Source organism: Accipiter gentilis, chromosome 1 (genome assembly GCF_929443795.1).
Source record: "Accipiter gentilis chromosome 1, bAccGen1.1, whole genome shotgun sequence".
Lineage (NCBI taxonomy): Eukaryota > Metazoa > Chordata > Aves > Accipitriformes > Accipitridae > Astur > Astur gentilis.
Window position 1 is genome coordinate 30,199,725 of NC_064880.1, and position 9,380 is coordinate 30,209,104.

At 57.2% G+C, this 9,380-nt stretch overlaps 1 protein-coding gene across 1 annotated transcript; it reads left to right on the plus strand.

Annotated features, from left to right (window-relative positions):
* The first annotated feature begins 4,791 nt into the window (after positions 1-4,791).
* On the plus strand, positions 4,792-7,959 carry EVX2 (even-skipped homeobox 2). Its single transcript, XM_049804175.1, has 3 exons — positions 4,792-5,215; positions 6,387-6,649; positions 7,300-7,959. Exons 1-3 carry the CDS (start codon positions 4,792-4,794, stop codon positions 7,957-7,959), a joined length of 1,347 nt encoding a protein of 448 aa, XP_049660132.1.
* The last annotated feature ends 1,421 nt before the right edge of the window (positions 7,960-9,380 follow it).

Consider the following 9,380-nt stretch of genomic DNA (forward strand, 5'->3'; position numbering starts at 1 on the left):
ATTGCTGCAGAAAGCGGCTGTGTTCTCCCCCGAAAAAAAAAAAGTATCCCCCCCCCCCCCCCCGAAATTATCTCATTTCCTTAAATACATTTGCCATGATTTAACACAGTTAGGACTCCACTCAAGCTTTTAGCACAGGCTTTTAGTATTTGCTGTCTGTCCTCCGCCTGGTGTCTCCCAGGAAAAAAACCTGAGGTTTTTCATCACCTCCCTCGCCAGAATTTGCCGATGGTAACTGTGTCTTTAGGAAGTTGCTTCTCTTATAGAGTTTGCTGTAAAAAAAAAAAAAAAAAAAAAAAAAATCCGCCAGGACAAAGGGAGAACGCAAAGGAAGAGAAAAAACAATCGATTTATACTTCCCACAAACCTTCCCCCATGCCCACTGCCTTCCGTTGTTACCTTTTAACTCGCGTGGACTTTTAATACCTAAACAGAAGAGCTTTCATTTTCCCCTAGCTCTTTAAAAAAAAAAAAAAAAGCCAGTTACGAAAATGAAAATATTTAACAGCAACGCCGGGAAAATTGTTAAACTTTTTTTTCCCCTCCAGATCTGTGGCACAGCTGCTCATCTCCTTATTTACTTCAGCCTTAAAAAATCTTTTTCGAGCCGGAGAAAGTTTTCTCGGGACTCCCTGCGTGGCCTCGGTGCCGCGCTTAGGGGCGGCTGAGCACTGCGGGCATTGAACTTGAGCTCTCGGGTCACGGGCGGGTGCTGGCCGCCCCCCGACTCCCACCACCGCCGCTCTGAAGCAGCGCGGGGACCTCGGGGACCCTGACCCGGGACGAGCTCGCCGACCTGCCGCAGCCGCGACCTAAAATGGAACATCGGCCGAGTAGCTTTGCGACCGGCGTAACGCTTTATCGTTTAAGCTAAACCCCGTTTGTGTGCAAGGGCAGCCCCAGAAGACGTCACGTAATGATTAACCTCGCAAAGCGAGCGCCCGCGGGATCTCAGCCTGGCTAGCGTGGGCAGGGACGGTGCTGCAGGCCCCGCGTGACTCGGGGACACGCGGGGTTCGAGTCCTTCACCGCTCTCGGGTGACGTTTCACGGAGATTCAGGACCGAACCCGCTGGCAGACGCACCGCGACCGGCCCTACGCTTCTGTGACGGCCTGAGGCGGAGGGGAGAGTCGGGGCAGAGCGGGAGCGCGCTGCGTGCCGAGACACGCGGGGCAGGCGCTGCGCGGGCGCGGAGCCGCGCTGCCAGGCGGCCTCCGGCGGGCAGCACCGGCGGGCAGCGCCCTCGGCCCCGCCGCGCCGCCGGAGCGCCGCCAGGTGGCGCCGCCGTGCCCACCGCCGGCGATGCCGCGGGCCCTGCGCGGCCCCCCCCCCGCCCCGCAGCGCAGGTCCCTGGGGGCAGCCCCCGCTCCCCCGGCGCCCACCGGCGCCCCGCGCCCCCCGGGACCGGCGCGCCGCCGCCTGCTCCCGCCCCGCGGCCCGCAGACCTGGCGCTGCCGCGAGGAGCCCGCCGGCGCTGCGCGCAGCCCCGGGCCCCTGTTGGCAGCCTGTCCCGGGTGGGAAGGAGGAAGCCGGTATTCCTGTCGGTCTTCCCGAGCGCGCTCAGAGTGGTGAAAAGCTGGCCGAGATGTTGTTCGGCTGCTTCAATACGAACTTCAGTTCAATTTAGTTGTGTGACCTCTTTTTCCCGGGTGAGAGTTAATGAACGAGCACTGAAATACTCTTTGATGCCTCGAGTAATAACTTTAAAGGTAAAAATGAAAAGGAGTTTGGCAACGGGCCTAAGCAGCTATCTAAACTTACAAGAACAACTGAGTAAACAGCGTCTAACAAAACCTCGCATATTTCGGCCGCCTCTGTAACTTCCTCCCCCTTTGCCCACTAATGTCACTCTAACGCCGGAGGTTCTTTAGGCTGAGCTGTTGGGTTTGAAGAACTATAAACGTATGCCGAAAGATTTTTAGGCTGTGCCATTGTTTTTGGAAAAAAAAAAAAAAAAAAGAAAAGAAAAGAAAAGAAAAAAGAAAGAACCCAACCCAAACCGAAAATCCCCAAACCGATGGATAAACATCAGTACAGTAAATGCATCTAGTTTGCTGGGAGCATAAATATCAGATGACTGGTTTATTAGTGGCTTGACGGTTTGGGGTGAAGTGATTAACTGCATGTCCGGGAACGGGTTTGTTACCTCACATCTACTTAGTGGGAGATTATGAACTCCTTTTATAACACGTTATTTCCCTTGCATCCGAGTGTAGCTACATATTCAGATACGTTGTACATAACCTAAGGTATCAGTATTATTTAAAAGGTGCAAAATATAACATAACACTAATAAAGATCATTCACAGCCGCACTTGCCTGTGCCCTATTTTTTTCTCACGTCGGGGCTTTACACGCAGCCTTTTCCCCCCGCTCCGAACAGCATAAAACCCGTTCGCCCCTTTTTAGTGGTGCAGTAACATTTCTGGAGTCTCGGGCTGTGCCGGCTTTGGTTGTGTGCGCACACGAGCGCCTCGGAGATGTGGTATCTGGGCTGCGGTTTCCGAACGAGAGGGGGGGAAGATGCTCGCCCCGTTACAGCCTTTAAGAAAACAGACGAGGGCGCCAAACGACAGCAATAAACCCTGCCGCAGGCTTCCGCTCCGCCTCCCGCCCCGCCGGGCCCGGCAGCCGGGGCCGCCGGCGGCCCGGCCCGGCGGGGCGGGGGAAGCGGGGGCTCCGGCGCCCCGGCAGCGGGCAGAGCCGAGCTGGGGTGTAGCAGCGGGGACACCCTCCGTCCCGCCGGGAGGGCGGCGAGGGCCCGGGGCGGGTGGGGGGGGTGTCGTTTGCGGGCTCTACCCGCCGCCCCGCGGCTTGCGCCCCGCTCCGCCGCCGCGCCCGCGGGCAAGGCAAAGTTGATATTTACTTTTGTCTGGGCTTGGGGCTGTAAAACGCAGGACACCGCACCGCAGTCTAAATTCACATTTCAAAGGGCTGACATAAAACGCCCATTAATGGAAGGCTGGATTTTGCAAACAACGCCTAGAACGTTTCCTAAATATTTGGTGGAATGTTTAGGGAGACTTTAACACGTTATTAAAAAAAAAAATCTGTCAAGCATCCCATTTTCGAGCTATGAATCATGCGCGAGAGCACGAGAACTCAGGAGATGTGTGTGACTAACATGAGCAGGAACAGCTCTCCTCGCAAAAAAATCAAACCCGCGTTTAATCCCAGGAAACGTTGGGGTGTTTCTCCGGGCGATGAAGCTCGGATTCCCGGGATCTAAACGCTAGGCGATGCGGGTGAAAAAAACCCACGGCGAGAATAAAGGCTGGGCAGCTCTCGAAGCGCACTCCAGAGATGCTAACGGCAAAGGATTTATCTTCGTTTAAATGGTTGCCATCAGCGTCATTATTACTAGCAAAGTTATCACTGAAGGGAGACTTTCCGACTGTGGCGGCTGCCGAGCGCGGCAGCCCCTGTCCCCTGCAGCGCGGCGAGGCTGCGCCCCGCGGCACCCGGCCAAGAGCGGAGGGATGAGCTAACTGAGCCACAGGTAACTTCGGAGAGAGGGTGCTCGAGGTGGTGTCTCTGCTAGCTCGAAGCCTGTAGGCAATACCTCCCCGCACCCCCCCCGTCACTTCTTTCTATGAGTATTTTTTAATTTTTAGACGCGCAGGCTTTTCTGGCGGTGGGGTGGGAAGAAGCAGAGGGCCGGAGAGAAACCTGCCGGGAGGACGAAACGGCACGGCCGCTGAGTGTTTTAAATCACGAATGCGTTGAATGTCCTTCGGTTATTTCCCCCCCAGTCGTACCGTGCCACAGCCAGTATTGTTCCAGAGGGGAGAAAAATCGCAGGCTAGCTTCGTCGATAGGCAGGATTATAGAAAGTAAAAAGGAGATCGTGTTTAAGGAGGCAACGAAGACAAATATGTCAGAATGCTAATATATTAGATTACAGTAAGTGTTTTAATTTCCAGGCGACTGCTGCAGGCGCACTCGAACCGGTGCGTGCCGGCAGCAGCGGTCTTATAAAGTCTGGGCATAAGGTTCGCGCGTGTGAGGGGGTGCGTGGGGGTGTCGGTGTAAATTCCTAAATAAAAGTACTAATGTGGTCTGGAAATGGGAGGGAAAAGTAGGGAGATTTCAGCGGCAGGAGGTTCTCGGTCCTCTGGTCCTCTTCCAGCATTTCCTCGCCTTGCGATCTAAAATCCGCCTCAGAAATAATAATAAAGAAAAGGATTATCTAACATTTAGCGTGTAGTTCTGTCCGAGGACAAATGAGAAAGAAGCTGCATCATTAGGACCTAAAAGGCAACAAAACAAAAATCAGAGCATAATGATGCACCTAAATGAAGGGGGAAATGTTGCACAGCTCATTTTATTAATCAGACTGTCAATTCCACCCCAGAGGCCAAACCCCAGAGCAATTCAAGCAAGATCTGATCAAGCTAAGGACAAGAGCTTTACTCCTCACTTCTTGTCTTTCTTTCTTTCCACCTGGATATATTTGTCTGCTCTGAAGCCGCCTTCATTATCCACTGACAGGAGCTTGTATTTATTTGCTTATAAACCTGTTACAATAAATGATTATTCGAACAGCGTCATTCGTACCTTAATGACGAGCACCACTTTTTGATGAATGACATTTCGGGCTAGAAAGGATGTATGGGTCATTTTGACCAGTCATTCCCTCGCTTTGGCATCCCACAATTTTTACGCCTCCCTCAAAAAGAGATAATAATATTTAGAGACACTTGCCGGGCTGAATGTGAATTAGCCCCTGCTGCAGCTCATCATTAGTACAGGACCAGCCCTGCAACTTTGACATTTTTTATAAAGCTGAGATGATGGAAAGAATAAGAAAAGAGATGATCCTGATGGAGAGAGGGCTGCACAGCCCTACAGCTGGCAAAAGGCTCTCGAATTTGTCAGACTCAGCTGGAAATGCGGTGCTGGAGGCCCTTGAAAATTCTCCGCACAGTGGTCGCCTCAGCCCGAGACTGACTGCCGCCTCCCTGCACAGCGCTATAGGGGACATCTCCGCCAAAGGCAAATTTGAAATAGACACTTTATTCAATCTTCAGCATCCGAGCAGTGAAAGCACCGTCTCCTCCGAAATCCCGCCGTCGGAAAGCAGGAAGAAAATCGCCCTTTATTCCGAAGTTGCTCAAGAGGCAGATATGAACAGTGATGTGGAGGTGGGCTGCTCCGCGCTCCGCTCCCCAGCCAGCCTGACTTCCTCCCAGCTGAAGGAAAACAGTAACAAAGGTAACTCTTCCTTTATCGTCTCCATCTAAGCCCCGCACTTTGCCAGCCGGCTTTAAAGACCAGAGCAAAGCCACCGCCACCGCCAAAGTTGCTCGCCTCTGCTCCGGCGCTCTCTCTTCTGCGAAGACAGAGCTCCAGGCTGTAAAATATTATTGCAATTACTGCGCTATCCCGATAGCCGAGCCACACTGCCCGGGCAGCCCCTGTGCGGGTGCGTGCGTGTGTGTGTGTGTGTGTGCATGCCCCGATCCACTGGTATGTAGATATCTATCCAGAATATAGGGGGGCACAAATATCCACCCACCTATATTCAGGGAATTCTTTCTCCCTATTTTTCCTCGCGCTCTCGGAGCTCTCGGCGTCCCTCCAGCTGTATAGATGTGGATAGACATACACAGGTTAAAGCGGAGGGAGAGAGGAGCGCGAGGAAACTGTCCATAGCTGTCTGTGTGTGTCCTTCCCTGTGTACATGCAACGTGCCGTCTGTGTCCACCTCGGGGTAATTGGGCATTGTTCACTTTTCCTTTGCTTGTAACAGGGGGTTTGAAACGGCCTCGTCTCCTTCCCCGTGCTTTGCGGGGCACGGTGATGGACGGTGGTTGTTATTATCGCTGTAATTGGGGAGGGGGAGCCAGGTGAGCGACGGATTTCCTAGGGGCCACAGTGCATGCCTTTTTTGTCAAATGTGCCAGAGAAAGGTAGGGATCCTCGACGTAACGCCGGAGGAAAAAAAAAAAACCCAAATTGGCTTTTATGGCTGCTCTTATTCCGCACGTCTCAAACGAAAAGGGGAACCGCGGTGGACGGGGAAAAGGCGAGCGCCGAGCCCGGGCTCCCCGCAGCCTGGCGGAGCCGCGCCGAGCCCCGGCCCGCGCCCCGGCCCGCTCTCCGCGGGGCTCGGCTGCCCCGCAGCCACCGAACCCGCTCCATGTGCTGAGAATAACGCGGTTACGAAGTGACTCAAAAAACCCCCAACAAACCAACCCCCAACCCCGAGCCACCCCAAACCCAACAGTATCGATTCCGTTAGCAGCAGCGATTTGTAGAGATGACAGCTGGCCTTAAGAACCGGCGCGCAGGGCCCGGCCCGGCACGGCCCGGCCCGGCCGGGCGGGTTGGGGTGGGGGGCCGCCCCGCCGCCCGCTCTCACCGCCGTGCGCTCGCCCCGCAGGCTACGCGGAGAGCAGCCCGGCGCCCAGCACCCCCGCCGCCGCCGCCGCCGCCGCCCCCGCCGCCGGCATCGGCAGCCTGCACAGCGGCGGGGCGCTGGGCGGCTCGGCGGCGGGGGCCGACCAGGTGCGCCGGTACCGCACCGCCTTCACCCGCGAGCAGATCGCCCGCCTGGAGAAGGAGTTTTACCGGGAAAACTACGTGTCGCGGCCGCGGCGCTGCGAGCTGGCCGCCGCCCTCAACCTCCCCGAGACCACCATCAAGGTACGCCGCCCCCCCCCGCCCCCCGCGCCCCGCCGAGCCGCCGCCGCCGCCGCCCCGGCGCAGCCCCGCCGTGCCCGGCTCCCCCGGGCCGGCTGCCGGCTTGGCTCTTCGGTTGAAGGGCTGGCCGGGCCCTCAGCTCTCCGATCGGCCCCCGTGCCCGTTTGCTTCTCCCCACCGAAAACTTTTCCTGGCCTTTTTAAAAAACTGTTGTTACTGCCAGGTATTTTCCTCGCCGGTTTTTATCGCGTTAGCGTGTTTCCCGAAGGGAAGAGGGGAGAGAAAATAAAGGCAGCTATGCAAAACGCGCGGGGATGAGCGCAGCGACACCGTCAAGTCACAGTCCTGCCCGGGACGGTGGGGGGTGGAGGGGCGGGGGCGGGGGGGCAAGGGCCGACTCGAAGGGAGAACGTTTATTCAGATCGAAGGGGTCCCACCCGGGGCCGGTGCCCACCGCTCCCCGCGGGCAAGGCCGCAGGCGGTTGCTCCGGGCGGGAGAGGGGTCGCCGACACGCCAGGGGCGGCCGAGGCGTAGCCGCGGGCCGCGCCGCCCTGGCGAAGGGTGTCGGTGGGTGTCCGCCGGCGCCGGCGCCGGCGGCGGGGCGCGGAGCGGAGCGGAGCTGAGGCCGCGCTGTGCTTGTCTCCCCGCGCAGGTGTGGTTCCAGAACCGGCGGATGAAGGACAAGCGGCAGCGCCTGGCCATGTCCTGGCCCCACCCGGCCGACCCCAGCTTCTACACCTACATGATGACCCACGCGGCGGCCACGGGCAGCCTGCCCTACCCCTTCCACTCCCACGTCCCGCTCCACTACTACCCGCACGTCGGGGTCACCGCCGCCGCCGCCGCCGCCGCCGCCTCGGGCGCCGCCGCCGCGCCCTTCGCCACCTCCATCCGCCCGCTGGACACCTTCCGCGCCCTCTCGCACCCCTACTCCCGCCCGGAGCTGCTCTGCAGCTTCCGACACCCCGGCCTCTACCAGGCGCCGGCCGCCGCCGCCGCCGGCCTCAACAGCAGCGCGGCCGCCTCGGCGGCGGCGGCGGCGGCGGCGGCCGCGGCGGCGGCGGCGGGCTCGGGGCCGCCGGGGGGCTCGGCGCCCTGCTCCTGCCTCAGCTGCCACAGCAGCCAGACGGCGGCGGCGGCGGCGGCGGCGGCCTCGGCGCTGGGCTCGCGGGGCGCGGCCGCCGCCGACTTCCCCTGCACGGCGGCGGGGCAGCGCTCCGAGAGCGGCTTCCTGCCCTACTCGGCCGCCGTGCTCAGCAAGGCCGCCGTCGCCTCGCCGGACCAGCGGGAGGAGGCGCCGCTCACCAGATAACTACCCCGGCCCGGGCCCGGGGGCGGGGGGCGTTGTGGAGGGGGGGTGGGGGCGGGGGGGGGGGGCCGGGGCGGGGGGCGCCCCCGGGCTCGGCCCGAAAGTTCCGTCTATTTTTTTATCGCTGACCGCCCCGCCGCGGAGGGGCGGCGGGGCCCGGCGGGAGGGCGCCCCGCGGCTCTTGCGCCCCCGCGGAGGCGGCCCCGCCGCGGGCGCTGCTCCCGCGCTGCCCGGCGCCGGGCTCGGCGGGGCTGCGGGCGGCCGGGCCGGCGGGTGCGGGGAGGGCGAGCCGGCGGGAGGGAATGCGTTTCTGGCTTTTTTTTTTTTTTTAATTATTATTATTATTATTATTATTATTTCGGTTTGAGTTCGACTGAATGGGAAATGTCTCGCCTATTTCTGTACGAGAAGCGGTAGCTAACGAGGCTGCCGCGGCCGGGCCAGTAACGGGAAGGGAAGTGTGAGACTGACAGGATGGGGAGAGGCGTTTTTTAAGCTCACGCTTTCTAACTACCATATTCCACGCTATCTGGGAAATACTTGAATCTCTCTAGGTGTAGGCTGTTGTCCTGAAGCATTTACCTTCCAGACACTTTTCTAAATTTAATTCTTTTCCTTAGCGTCTTGCTCTCCTCTCGGTAAAACGGCTCTCGGATTTATTTCTCACGCATCTCTATCGCGCCTTTGCCTCTGAAAAGCCACCACTGGGTAACTGAGACCTGCTATACCAAACCACTGCTACTGGAGGGACTTCCTTGAACTTGAAGAAAGGCACATCAAAAACCACCGGTGTTACTGCCATGTCAATTTTGATGCTAATAATGTGCAGATTATGACGAAAATTGCCAATCATGTTCTCTGATGGACCTCCTTTGAATGTGGAATTGGAAAAAAGTTCCCCGCACAGAGACCTGCTGTCAAGTACTAACAACCCGCTAAGGGAAGTCATTAGAAGAGACAGATAAGAGACTTGGTACATAAAACATTGTTCTTGGTGCATAGAATGTATGTTATTTAATGTTATCTCTGTTACCTGAAGTGATTTCGCACAAGAAAGCCACTTTCTTATCATCTCAATTGCCAATTTTCATTTTGGTAACTTGGACGCCCCGGGTAGACTTTTCTCTGTTAAGTTGATATTCCACCAATGTGAAGAGCCTCATTAAATCAAACCCAGATATTTCCATAATGCTCCCTACAGAGCCACTTCACTCTTCACATAATGAGATTTTTCTGAAGAGTTGAAGCCCTCATCTAACTTGCTATTGCTTGTTTAGGCCTTGTGTGAATGTGAATACACACACACACACACACACACGTACACCCTCACAAAAAAAAAAAAAAAAAAAGAAAAGAAAAAATCTCTATTATATATTTCGAATAAGTGTCATGAAATACTTCTATTTTTAAGACACTGGATTTTT